The following is a 12,278-nucleotide window of genomic DNA, read 5'->3' as shown; positions in this document are numbered from 1 at the left end:
CGATACCGAGGCAGTCTGCTGGGTACACACTATAATAAAATACTGTGACGCAGGCCGTTACATTCCCGTGTGTAAGCAAACAGCAAGGGAATCCCCCCTCTCTTGGTCTTTCCCTACTACTACTGCACTCCCCCCCTCTCTCTTTCCCTTCTTCCTACACTACCAACTCACCCATACACTCTGACCATACAAACCCCAGGTACGCATATCCCCATCTATATATCAACACTACCACCATCACCCAATTCCCTCCACCACAACCACCTCTCTTTTTTTTTCTGCTTTCTTCTTGTCCTTCACATCTTTTGTCAAGCTCAATTTTCTTTTTTTTTTCCTCATCGTCGCGGTCGCAATCGCGGTCGCGCAGTCTACTTTTTGCGCTCCCACCTAACTTGCGCCTACCTTGATAACTCAGATTCAGCGTCGGAACTGTTTATTAAACTAAACAATTTACGTTCGCGTAAGTTCCGTCCTGGATTTGACGCGTTATTGCGGCGCGATTGGGTGCAAATCAGCGCATTCTGGTGCTCAAGAGCAGCGAAACGCGTCCGTGGTGTAGCAACACCACCCGGTCGCCAGTTTCTCTCGCACTGTTTCTCTGCGCTGAATTACTCTCTTCCCCTTGTCATTGCAAGCTTTTTGTCTCTACCTTCACTACCATCCTAACCGTCATCTCGCGTGTTTTCGTCAAATATCTACTGCCACTCCGCGTCACCCAAACTAACAAACATACCAAAGGTCACCACAAACAAGATGCCTAAGGAGAAGACCACCCGCAAGGCCGCCCCCAAGGAGCAGCGCAAGCGCGCGAAGAAGGGTAAGTCAACTTAGACAAAAGTCGACTCGACAAAATGCTGATTCATTCTTAGACCCCAACGCCCCCAAGCGTGGTCTGTCCGCGTACATGTTCTTCGCTAACGACAACCGTGAAACCGTCCGTGAGGAGAACCCCGGCATCTCCTTCGGTAAGAAACGTTCCAGGATATCAATTCGTTATTTGTCCACTAACACCCTCTCTAGGCCAGGTCGGTAAGGCTCTCGGTGAGAAGTGGAAGGCTCTCTCCGACAGCGAGCGCAAGCCGTATGATGACAAGGCTGCTGCCGACAAGAAGCGTTATGAGGATGAGAAGGCCAAGTACCAGGCTGTAAGTGTATCCACCCCCGAATTAAAGATGCACCTTCTAATCTGAACTAATAGGAGCTGGCTGGTGCCGATGATGATGAGGAATCCTCTTAAACGTCTCTTCGCAATTTTCATCTGCGCAGATGCTGGCGTTCTCGTGCTCTCTTAGTGATTCTCCCCGGTTTCCTTTTTCCTTGTTGCTTTATCACTTACGGGCTTAACGGATGGGTTCCTCGGTGGTTTTTGCTTGCTTTATGATGGCCTGATTGGCCCAACTAGTGTTTACTCGCGGGAAATGGTTTTCATCTTGACGTTCCATCTTCTCAGTAGTCTTGCTTTTTATTTTACTTTTCTTTTTTCTCTGAGCGCAGGGTAAAAAAAAAGAAATGAAGTCAACTTTGGCTTGCCTGACTGATTTGAAGGGTGGCCAGGACGGTGCTTGCTGGATCTCTCGGCGCAAGCCTAGTCTGCTGTACACTAGTCTAATCAATCCTATTCTATTTCCCTACTTTTTGTTCTCATATATGCTTTGGCATGAAACAGTCGCGTGCCTTGAGTCTACATGGTCCAAGCTCCCGGACCTCCGGGCATTGGAATGTTAATGTTAATCCAAACGCTTAGGAAAGTAAACATGGTGGGGTTTATCGGGTCTAGCTGCAGGGACAATTAAGCTTGTTTCCATTGGACTCGAAGTTTCCACTGCTAGTAGCCTTGCCCCGAATATTCCCGAGAAAATGCTTCACACTGACGGCCAACCCGAATTCATGCCTATTGTCTGAACGCCCTCGCCAAAGTACCCTGTACTTCGAGTCCTTTGTATGTTGATTGGAGTCGCTGATCTTGTTCTTTCCCTTTGTCCTTTTGTCAATCTCATCTCTTGCCGAGGGATAGAACGATGTACTGTACCTTGATTCCGATGCATACCAGTGCCCGTGATACATAGTGGTCCTTGCATTTAACTGGATGACCGGAGACAAACTTGGCTATTTAATGCCTTACCTTGCTTGACTATCCAGGTAACAATGCTCTGGGAATGTTCTAACTGTCTTCTGGCCACCGGTACTTCTATTCTCAAACAAAGTATTATGTACACAAATCAAGTTTCCAAAATCAGGCTTGGGCGTTCCACACTGCAGCCACAAAGACACGATGATCTACATATGCATGCCTTCGCTCGCTCTGTTGATTGTATCTCTTATCTCTTTTTCATTCTCGGTCCAGCTTCAAGCTGCTAGCCCGCTCACGTCTCGTGCCTGAAGCCTTTGGGCTCCTATGCTCTACTTCCTTCTAGTCTATATATCCGACTTTAAATGTATTATACAACCCAAATATACCGAGTTCGTCTAGCCCCTAGAATACAACGTACTGGTGAGTAGGTGCCTCAGTGCCTTCGTATTTCCTGCCCCGAGAGTGCGAACATTCATAGGGGGAATCATAGGGGTATAAGACCGAGTTCAGATCTCGCTTGAATGCATGATGAAGTCCGGTCTATTATGCCTCGTATGCATATTTTAGTCAGACTTCGTCACCGCTACTTTTGTACTAGAAAGAAACCCTGTAGGGCAGAAGAACTATATGTGGGTCGCATAAAATGCTTACCCAGCAAAGTGCTGAAATAAACTCGGGAACCATGGAAACTCGCCCTTGATCCGTGGAATATAATAAAATTGGAGATTATATAGGTATAATCTAAATACTCTACTCTCTAACGTACGAATTGTGCTGATTAAAAGTCCGGAATCCTGCTGAATTCTCCTAGGTTCTTCCCCTCTCCTTCCCCTCCCCCCACTAAGCGCCCCGCCATTCCCGCGCGACCACGTCAGGAAGCAAGACGCAAGGGAAGAAAAAAAAAGTAAGAGCCGCATGCCCACGTGAGATTGGGTTACTTCTGATTTCCCGCGCTCTTCCTTTTCCCTCTTCGACTTCTCGAAAATCCCCCGTATGGCCTGATTCGCCCCATGGCCCTGCGCACGTCTGCTGAAGACGCCGAAGATGCGGCAGCCGGCTTCCATACCTTTCGCGGCCCTCTTCCAGAACATGCGGCCGAGGTGACCGGCCTTATATCCGATCTATATGCGATAAGCTCCTCCTTGACGAGCCTAGATGCACTTTCGCAAAATGTCCAGTACCGACGCCATTGGCCCCGTGTCCAGCCTGATGTGGAATTGGTGCGGAGTAGCTTGAAATATACCATTGAAGACATTTTTGATTATATGCACCGTCTCGACAATGGCAGAACTAGCCCAGATAACTATAAGCGCGTTTGGGTTTCTATGTCTCGGTTTTTTTGGGATGAGTCGCAGTATGCGCTTTCCACTCGCCTGGCAAGATATAGGGTTTTCCTTAGAGAGCTGGGTGAGATGGTGAAGAAGTACGTATAGCCCTACTGTGATGATTTTTACACTGATAGCTGACCGCCATATCATTAGTCGGAATTTTGATTCGTCGCTCCTTGTGAGCACTCGCAACGGCTTGAGAGATCTCCTTGCCTTGCAGGAACACCGATTGCTTCCTCAAGGTCTCGGATCATTAGGGCTTGGTCAGGTTCCTTCTGATCCTCCAACCCATCGTCCCATCTCTCGCCCGCCATCTAGAAACGATATCCCTCGCCCTCCTTCCAGAGTCAATATTCCTCGCCCTCCATCCAGAGGCGAACCTCTGAGCCCGATCAGCCCGGTCAGTGACCGTGACCATCGCCGACGTCGGTCCTTTGAGCGGCCTCGACCGGCAAATCAAGCACATCTATCTCCTCAGTCTCCCCTGTCGCCTTCGTCTGGTACGGGCACCTTTTCTGACAGCATCCCTCCTTCTGTCCCTGAGGCTCCTTATTCGCCATTAGCTGGATCAGTATCTGCCACTACGAACACTAGCCACTCCACTCAGAATGACGCCATACAGTATCATTGGATAAGAGAGATCTTTAGCAGTTATGACACAGAGACCGCGATTCCGACCGGACCAGAAGAGTAAGATCACCCCTCTTCTCTGGGCAGAGATCTCATCCTAACACCATTACAGAGCTGGATGTTTCGACGATAACCACCCCGGAATCAAGCAAATCCTCAAAGAAAAAGGGTTTGAGCGAATACTTCAGTTGTGAGTTTTTCATTTGAGAAAATTGGACTACCTCTAATAACCATCTCTAGGGCCTTCAATGACGAGTCGGAGATGACTGTCTACTTCTATCTACGGGAGAGAGACCACCGCGCTCGAATTGTGTGCAAAGTACCCCACCGTACTCGATCTAGTGAATACTTCTGTCTGCCTCTGAACATGCTGGAAATTGTCCGAGCAGGGTCCTGTCTTCAGCTGTGCCGGAGAAGAAACGCGGGCAAGGAGTTGATCCTGTGGGCTCGTCTGAAGTTCGCCACTATCGAAAGTTAGTATTCTCTGGCAATTGCAAAGCCCGATATAGACAAGCTCTAACATTGGATTAGGTATGGTTGTATTCTTCTGTGCGTTCCTGGCTCTTCGCTCTCAAGATGCTGGTCGACCGGTTGACGACATCCGGGACTACGAACTTGAGCATGAAGAGGAGCTTTTTGGCGGGTTAGTCAAAACACATTCCTGAAACAACTCACATTGCTAATTGTATCAAGCCAAATCGTTGATGATGACTATCCCCATGCTCTACGTGTGTATCAAGACAGTATCTCAGGAGCTGTTCGACTACAGGCATCTGTTCACAAGGGGATTATGGACCGGTAAGTTCGGGTCCGACATCAAATACTGACCGACTCTTACTGATGTCAATAGTACCCCTGTCTGGACTGCGTTCGTTACTCATCAGCTCAAGCGACGGGGCTGGTTGAAGTCCTTGGATTCGCGGACTGTGGCTGTGCGTGACCTGAAGCTTACCATCCTTATGTCGGCAGAAGACTATAATCCGCCTACAACAAACCGTGGGGAACACATCTTGAAGTTTGGTAGTCGGAGTGGTGCGTATACCGTGAAAAATTGGATTTCAGCGTGCTAACTAAAGCTTATCTAGATGCCGACGCCTTCTTGGAGACGATGAAAGATATAGCGATGACTATTCGGTAGACACTGCTATACTTGTGATATGGGCCATAGTGCATTAGATATGCTCTAGACTCTTACGACTGACGAGTTATGCTGTTATGATTGTCATGATCAAGATCAAAAGTTAGGGTCAGTTGGAGTGGCTATGAAGTTATTGAAGCCGAGTCGTGCTTTGTTCTTTGTGCCTTGGTAGCGTTCTTGATCCATTTGCTTGCGCTGACTTCCTTGCATTCTAATTGGTCTAAGGTCATCATGAAATATTAGTCCTGACAATCAAATGCCATTTATTGCATCTGGCATGAAAAAGAAAGTATTGGGTATCGTGTAAAAGTACATTATAGCTCTCAAGTCTTCGGCTGGTTTACCAAAAGCCCTTCGTTAGAAAGACCCTTCAAAAGCCTCTCTGTCATCCTCTTACTTCGCAACTCAGCAAGCTCCCTCCGCCGGTGATTAGTCTTCTCTTCCCACTCAGTCCTCCTATCGATCCTAGCCTGTCGCTGCTGCTCCGTCTCTTGTCGCGCCATTAACAAATCCTCCATCTGCCTCTTCCGCTCCTCCTGGTTCCCCGAGAATGAATAAAACCCAGTACCCCGATTTCGAACCTCCGCATCAGCATTGTAATGCACCTCCTCCGGCGGCGTAGCAGACCGATCCCGTCGCGCAGCAAGCTTAGCCATCTGCGTCGCAACATTCTCCTCAGGGTTGAACGCTTCGGCCTGGATCGTCTCGCCGTAAATAAGATTCTCTGGTCTAGCAGGCTGCCACCGTTCCCGTGTCACGCGACCCTGATCCTCCTCCTTCGCGCGCGCCGCAATAGCAGCCTCTTTCCTCGTACCGCGGCGCGAACGCCCGAACTCATCTTCGTATGATACCTGAGACGCATTGTCATCGTCCTCATCATCGTCACTGGTATCCTGGGATCCATCGCGCTTGCGTTCCTCGTCCACCCACTTGCGATCGAAATCCACCAGTCCTTCTTTTTCTTTGCGCCGTAGCCGCGAGTAGTAATCTTCGCCTCGGGCTTTTTTGTGGCTGGGTTCTTCATCCTCATCACTACTGTCGGCTGCTAGGTGCGATCCCTTCTTCAGGTCGTTATATAGGCGTACTTTTGCGTCCATTTTGCGCTTGGATCGGCTGAGGGTGGCGTCATCGACGTGGCCGATATCCTTGCTGCTTTTGTGGACTTGGGTGTGGCCTTCATCTTTGAGGTCGGAGGCTGCGCGCTTCTCGGCTCCTTTGTTAGATTTGGCGAAGAGGTCGGTTTTGGGGGTCTTGGATGGGCGTGCTCGGCCGCGGCCTGTGCTGGAGTCTTGGGATATGAGGGAGGAGAGCTGCGAGGTAAAGGCGAGGTTGGATGAGTTGGAGATGTCTGGGCCTTTGGTTGGTTTTGTACGGCGTTTTCCGTATAGAGAAGATTGGTCGGAGGCCATGGTTGTGGCGTTGTGGTTGAGCAGTGTGTCGATGGTGAACTGGAGTGATATGGAAGACGATAAGATAAGATATTAATATAAACCGGACTAACCTAACTAGGAAATTTAGAGATCGAGACAGTTCCTAGATTCATTTCATGGTAATGATCATTATTAATTACTGATACTATGCAAATATCTAATGAAAGAAGAGCAAAGCCAGGGCAGATCTATGCTAAGCAGTCTCACCGTGTGCCTCATCATTCTCATGGAGGACACTCCATGAAGATATGTATTAAGATGTCACTTACAATGAGAGGGTACTCCTAAGCTACAAACTTGATTGACATACAGTCTATGAACGGCTGACCGTTAGATCAGGACGCTTCCGAGCTTTCAATGTATAGAGAATAGCTCTAATGTCGGAATGTGTAGGTGAATCAATCTAAACACGCCCCCGGGGCCCACTGCAATAGACTAGGATTACATAACCCCGGGCCGAGTCCGCAAGGTTAAAGTGAGTCAAGCTCGCAATCTACTCAATCATCTCATTGTACTTGGTTTCAATTGATATCCCCCCTTGTACATTCGATTTCTTTGAAATATACTCAGTTTCAGTTCAATCACCAAGAATTGATTCATTGACTCATCATGTCCAGCCCTATCTACCTTGGTGTTGTCGGTACGCTACCCCTCCATCTTTTCAAGCTCCAGGCTTCATACCTCTAGGCCATAACCCCACCAAAAAAATACTAACATCTCCAGGCGTCGGCGGCGTTGGTACTGCATTCCTGTCCCAGCTCGCTCGTATCCCCAATGCCCCCCAGCTCGTTCTCCTCGCCCGCTCCTCGCAGACCCTCCTCGCTCCGACACCGGCGTACTCCCCCGCCATCCCCGCGGCCGACTGGGCAACTGCCTCCGCCGCACCCTCGCTCGTGAAGAAAGGCGCTCTGCCCGCCGAGGAGATTGCCGCATACCTCGCCGCTGCCCCCGGTCGCGCTATCCTGGTTGACAACACCTCCGACATCAACCTCGCCCGCTCCTACCCCACATTCTTGAAGAAGGGCATCTCCGTCGTCACCCCGAACAAGAAAGGTTTCTCTGATGACCTTTCCTTGTGGAAGGACATCTTCGCCTCCGCCGCCGAGGGCAAGGCCCTCGTCTACCACGAGAGCACTGTCGGCGCCGGTCTCCCCGTCCTGTCCACCCTGAAGGACCTCGTCGCGACCGGCGACGAAGTCACCCGCATCGAGGGTGTCTTCTCCGGTACCCTTTCCTTCCTCTTCAACAACTTCGCCCCTGCCTCCGGATCCTCGGATGCCCAATGGAGCGCTGTCGTTGCCCAGGCTAAGGAGCTTGGCTACACCGAGCCCGATCCCCGTGATGACCTAAACGGTATGGATGTTGCTCGCAAGCTTACTATCCTGGCCCGTCTGGCTGGTCTGGAGGTGTCTCGTCCTGACTCCTTCCCCATTGAGTCGCTCATCCCCGCCGAGCTGGCCGAGCTGCCTTCCTCTTCCGATGGCATTACTCAATTCATGACTCGCCTGCCCGAGTTCGATGCCCAGATGGCTGAGGTCAAGAACACTGCTGAGAAGCAGGGTAAGGTCGTACGTTACGTTGGTAGCATTGACGTTGCTACCAAGGCTGTCAATGTTGGTCTGCAGTACTTCGATAAGGACAGCGCCATTGCTGGCCTCAAGGGTAGTGACAACATCATTAGCTTCTACACCAAGCGGTACGGCGCCAACCCTCTCATCGTGCAGGGTGCCGGTGCTGGTGGTGATGTCACTGCCATGGGTGTGTCCGCTGATCTGATTAAGGTCGTTCAGCGCCTGCAGTAAGTCAGGTACAGTGAAATAATGATAAAATAGATATGCAAAAGCTTTAAGAATCTGATGAATGAAAAGATATCGCTGCAAGCGATTATGCTAAAGACTTCCTCTGAACACTTTCTCAAGACCGTAGAAACCTTTTCACGGCCTCTCCCCAGTAATCCCCTCTCTTGTAGGCATGCATCGCCGGTACATTACCCTTCTTCAAACCATCAATAGCAACGGCCAAGTCCTCTCCAAGCCCCTCATCCTTAATCTGCCGTATGGGGTAGGTATACGTATGAAAACCAAAAACAACCGCCTTAGACTCCGGCAATCGATGCAAAGTCTGGCGCTCACAGCGCAAAACCGTCTATATTGAATCAGCACAACGCTCCGCAAAGGAAGATGGCTACAAACCTGATCAATATTCAGTTCCTCAAGCCGGAGAGCCTGTTCTCCGTCTGGCTTATCCTCAGGAACATGCGACCCATGCACAGACCCAAAAGCCGCAAACAATTCCGTCTCCGTCGTAACACTCCAGTTCACCCTCTTAACAAACCTCCCAACCTCAACCTTCGCAAAGAATCGATCCATACTGCGCTCCAGCTTATCTGCATACCCAGGCACAGGTGTATGGATATCAGCTAGTCGCAACCCGAGCTTCTCGCGCGTGTTGAAGCCCGATGGGAAACATGTCGCATATGCCTGAAGTACATACTTGGGCTGATCGGGAGACGAGACATCTGGAAGTAGAATGAGGAATTCTTCATCAACCGTTTGTGCTAGGATTTCCAGGGCGCGGATTGTGGGTGTTTCTGCGTGTAGAGTTGTCGGCCATGATGCGCCTGTTACTGTATTTTCGAAGATATCTGAGCTGTTGTCCGTACTGGGGTGGAGTTTGAATGTTACTGGGTACCGGGATGGGAGGTATTTTCCCAGGACGAAAGTGTATAGTTCGCGTACTGCGGAGTGAACTCGTGTATCTGCTGTTTGGGTGTTGTTGACCGCGACTACGATGTCATGGTGTTGTTCAAGAAGCTGTTTCCGGAGGGCGAGTCGGTCTTTGTATGTTTTGTCTATCGTTATAAGATCCGATGGGTCTAGATTCTCAATTGCTGGGAGTTCATTAGCTAGTTTCGTTTGATGTAGAGATATAGCTCCTACCCATAGTCAAGTTATACTTTTCCTTTCCTTGAAATGGACGGAATTGGAGTGGCTCTGTACTTTTCCAGTCGAAATTATTCAAAGGTGTGATCGCCGGGCTTTTGTTATCTCTGGATACTGCTGGGGCGACAGGTCGTGGAAACCAGCGATATAAACAGAGGCATAATCCTACAACAAGGACCCCGATCAGGGATCGTAGAGATAAGGGCTCAGATGAAGTGATCACTTTCATCTGCCCGTATATGAATTCTACCATCCCGTCTGGGGTAGCCTGTACACCACGTCTCATGACCAAGGATTCAGAAGTCCAAGTCTCGAATAGAGAATAGACATGAGTGTGAGGTTCAAAGTGGTCAAACCATGGATCGACTCCGCAGAGGGGTCGAATCTAAAAAAGGAAATTATATCCTGCTATGTTCTCCACTTTATCGTATACTCACCATATTCTCCGATAACTCTTTTCCTTACGTCTCGGACTTAGTCAAGCAAGACGTACACTCCCATCATCATTGAACCCGAACTATGCTGCCCCCACTAGGAACAGCAGGACCTCTTCCAACACTAACACCAGTTGATCAAAGTGCTATGAGGAACTCCCTCGGAATCCGATTTGTTTCACAACTTATCAGCTCGGAACTATAAACACAATAATAAGGTATATTCACAGAATAATATTTAAACGCTCGACCCAGATTGCATGCAATGCATCCCATTTAAAAGCCGTTTAGGCTAACACCATAAGCGCCATATCCCCACAAACACCGCTAACAGTGACATCCAGACTGCTGCAAAAGAGAGAACTGGTCAGGCTCGACCAGCTCTGTGTTTGGCCTCTCCGTCCACGCTAGAATGCGACGCACCAGTGGTGGGTGCCATGTTCTCTTTGCCCATGTTCCCATCCGCCAGTGCATCACCCTCCGGTTCTTGATCCGGACCAGAATCACTCTCCACGCCACGCAGTCCAAACGCCCGTCGTTGTCCGTCGGGCCGTTCGTTCAGACTCGGTGCTCGAGGTCGCTGTTGGCCACGTGCACGTCCACCTACCCACGGTAGTTCCCACAAGATTATTCGGTAAATCCATAGGCCGGCATCGAAAATAATGAGTGCGAACCAGGGGACGATTGTGATGAGGCCGAGAAGCAGCTGTAGATTCAATGTTAGCAAGGAGCAAGTAGAGTGTAGGAAGAATGAGCGCATACGAAGATCCGGACTGCCCAGCTCTCGACCTGGGTGAGCTGTGGTGGGAGAATAGAATACCACGCCATAGCTTTTGTGGTCAGGTGTATTCTCGAGCTCAAGTAGTGATCGCAGTCAGCTTGGAGATAGGTGCGATATGTGGTCGCCTCTCCGGGTGTAGCCGCTTAATTTGGTGGCCACAAGCTGGATTCCTTGTGGGCGCTGTTTCCGGTCGGTGGTTATTTCTCAGCTCCTCCCATATCCGAGATTAGGGATATTCGGCGTTGCAGATACCTGGGCGACGGTGGCGCGCAAGGGTCGGTTGCGAAAGCGATGTATCAAGTCCGAGGAACCTCCCTCCCCGCACGGTCCCTAGAGAAGGAAAGAGAAGTGAGTTGTATGCGGAGAAATGCGGTGCCTGGCGATAGATTTATTTCCACCGCTTCAAATCCGGGGAAGCGGAAAGAGAAAAAGCAAATACAAGCTGCAGTTGGAGATGTTCAGGAACGAGTGGAGGCGCGGTAAAGCGGAGACCGAGGCCCGATCTCATCCCGATTGGGTAATTTATCATCACCTGAGCATGAACTTGAGTTCTTCGGCACAATTGCTTTGGACTATGATGTACCTGCCTGGGCAGATAGTTGGTTACTCTATTATCTCTGCTTAAGTGCTTTAATGACTACTCAGATGACCGGCGGCGTCGATTGCAATCATACGAAGCTGATACCGCATTTTGAGATTTTAGATATATATTTACTTTGGGTGTCGGGTAATCCGACTGGAGTGAATATCATGGTGCGATATTTGTCACGGTAACGAGCGATAGGTATAGACCTTACGCTGTTCACCCATGAGATGCGTTCGTATCAAGGTCTACGGGCTGTCGTACCACAGGCATGGGGTCGACATGAATGTTGCTGCACAGTGGTCATTTCGTCAATTCAGCCTAGCCAGGAAAATTAAGTGGCAAATCCTGAGAAATATCTATGGAAGCCCCTGAGTATTGTGAAGCTACCAATTATCTGAGATAACAATGGTCAGAGCCGAATTTTGGAAGCTTAATCATCCAAGGTGTATAGAATGGGACACTAGTGGGCAAGTTTGGTGGAGAAGTGTGTTGGACGGGCGGCCATAGCCGAAACTATTGCTATATAAGTACTAGCGCGTCGCCTTATCACCACGTGACTATATCATCAGTCAATGACCGGCCGACGTGGTGTAGTGGTTAACACAGTCAACCCCAAACAACCGCCCATGTTCGATTCCTGGAACTACCGAATGCCCATGCTCATCCTTGTCATATTATTGTCAATATAGTTACAGACAATGGGTCTTAAGGTCGGTAGCTCTCGGGCCGAACAGAAGGCAGGGACTTTGACAGAGCGGAGGCTCAAACCCTTCCGTCGGCGGTCCTTCCTTTTTTCTTTCTTTTCTTTTCTTTCTTGTGGTTTACTTTGAATTTGAAGCATGCAATCACTATAGCGAGATATGTACAAAGAGAGTAAGTGAAATCGACTCTGATTGGCCCCGTGTCTTATACTCCGGAAACCTGCATGTATAGATTCG

General features: G+C 49.5%; 6 protein-coding genes across 6 annotated transcripts; 3 read left to right on the top strand and 3 right to left on the bottom strand.

Moving 5' to 3' along the window:
* Positions 1 to 139: 139 nt before the first annotated feature.
* Positions 140 to 1,629, top strand: nhp6 (high-mobility group nucleosome-binding protein). The gene is made up of 5 exons (XM_057068346.1): positions 140 to 199; positions 739 to 817; positions 870 to 965; positions 1,021 to 1,145; positions 1,199 to 1,629. Exons 2-5 carry the CDS (start codon positions 754 to 756, stop codon positions 1,235 to 1,237), a joined length of 324 nt encoding a protein of 107 aa, XP_056919201.1. The 5' UTR covers positions 140 to 199; positions 739 to 753; the 3' UTR covers positions 1,238 to 1,629.
* Positions 1,630 to 3,081: 1,452 nt separating this feature from the next.
* Positions 3,082 to 5,167, top strand: N7503_008798 (uncharacterized protein; the record flags this gene model as incomplete). The annotated part of the gene is made up of 8 exons (XM_057068345.1): positions 3,082 to 3,494; positions 3,553 to 4,089; positions 4,142 to 4,219; positions 4,270 to 4,502; positions 4,561 to 4,672; positions 4,723 to 4,827; positions 4,880 to 5,061; positions 5,115 to 5,167. The coding sequence occupies 8 exons, from the start codon at positions 3,082 to 3,084 to the stop codon at positions 5,165 to 5,167; spliced, it is 1,713 nt and encodes a 570-aa protein (XP_056919200.1).
* Positions 5,168 to 5,490: 323 nt separating this feature from the next.
* On the bottom strand, positions 5,491 to 6,576 carry N7503_008797 (CCDC174 family protein; the record flags this gene model as incomplete). The annotated part of the gene is made up of 1 exon (XM_057068344.1): positions 5,491 to 6,576. One exon carries the CDS (start codon positions 6,574 to 6,576, stop codon positions 5,491 to 5,493), a length of 1,086 nt encoding a protein of 361 aa, XP_056919199.1.
* A 630-nt stretch (positions 6,577 to 7,206) lies between these two features.
* On the top strand, positions 7,207 to 8,399 carry N7503_008796 (homoserine dehydrogenase; the record flags this gene model as incomplete). Its single annotated transcript, XM_057068343.1, has 2 exons — positions 7,207 to 7,237; positions 7,321 to 8,399. 2 exons carry the CDS (start codon positions 7,207 to 7,209, stop codon positions 8,397 to 8,399), a joined length of 1,110 nt encoding a protein of 369 aa, XP_056919198.1.
* A 112-nt stretch (positions 8,400 to 8,511) lies between these two features.
* N7503_008795 (heme-dependent oxidative N-demethylase family protein) lies at positions 8,512 to 9,540 on the bottom strand (the record flags this gene model as incomplete). The annotated part of the gene is made up of 3 exons (XM_057068342.1): positions 8,512 to 8,742; positions 8,790 to 9,487; positions 9,537 to 9,540. The coding sequence occupies 3 exons, from the start codon at positions 9,538 to 9,540 to the stop codon at positions 8,512 to 8,514; spliced, it is 933 nt and encodes a 310-aa protein (XP_056919197.1).
* Positions 9,541 to 10,340: 800 nt separating this feature from the next.
* On the bottom strand, positions 10,341 to 10,801 carry N7503_008794 (uncharacterized protein; the record flags this gene model as incomplete). The annotated part of the gene is made up of 2 exons (XM_057068341.1): positions 10,341 to 10,679; positions 10,736 to 10,801. 2 exons carry the CDS (start codon positions 10,799 to 10,801, stop codon positions 10,341 to 10,343), a joined length of 405 nt encoding a protein of 134 aa, XP_056919196.1.
* Between the last annotated feature and the right edge of the window lie 1,477 nt (positions 10,802 to 12,278).

Source organism: Penicillium pulvis (assembly GCF_028828015.1).
Source record: "Penicillium pulvis strain IBT 33274 chromosome Unknown contig_7_segment1_segment0, whole genome shotgun sequence".
NCBI lineage: Eukaryota > Fungi > Ascomycota > Eurotiomycetes > Eurotiales > Aspergillaceae > Penicillium > Penicillium pulvis.
The sequence above is the reverse complement of the archived record's forward strand: the minus strand, read 5'-3'. Positions and strand labels throughout refer to the sequence as shown.

Coding starts and splice junctions, on each gene's coding strand:
- nhp6 (XM_057068346.1), top strand. CDS start 754: ATGCCTAAGGAGAAGACCACCCGCAAGGCCGCCCCCAAGGAGCAGCGC. Junction 966..1,020: donor GAACCCCGGCATCTCCTTCG/GTAAGAAACGTT, acceptor CACCCTCTCTAG/GCCAGGTCGGTAAGGCTCTC. Junction 1,146..1,198: donor AGAAGGCCAAGTACCAGGCT/GTAAGTGTATCC, acceptor CTGAACTAATAG/GAGCTGGCTGGTGCCGATGA.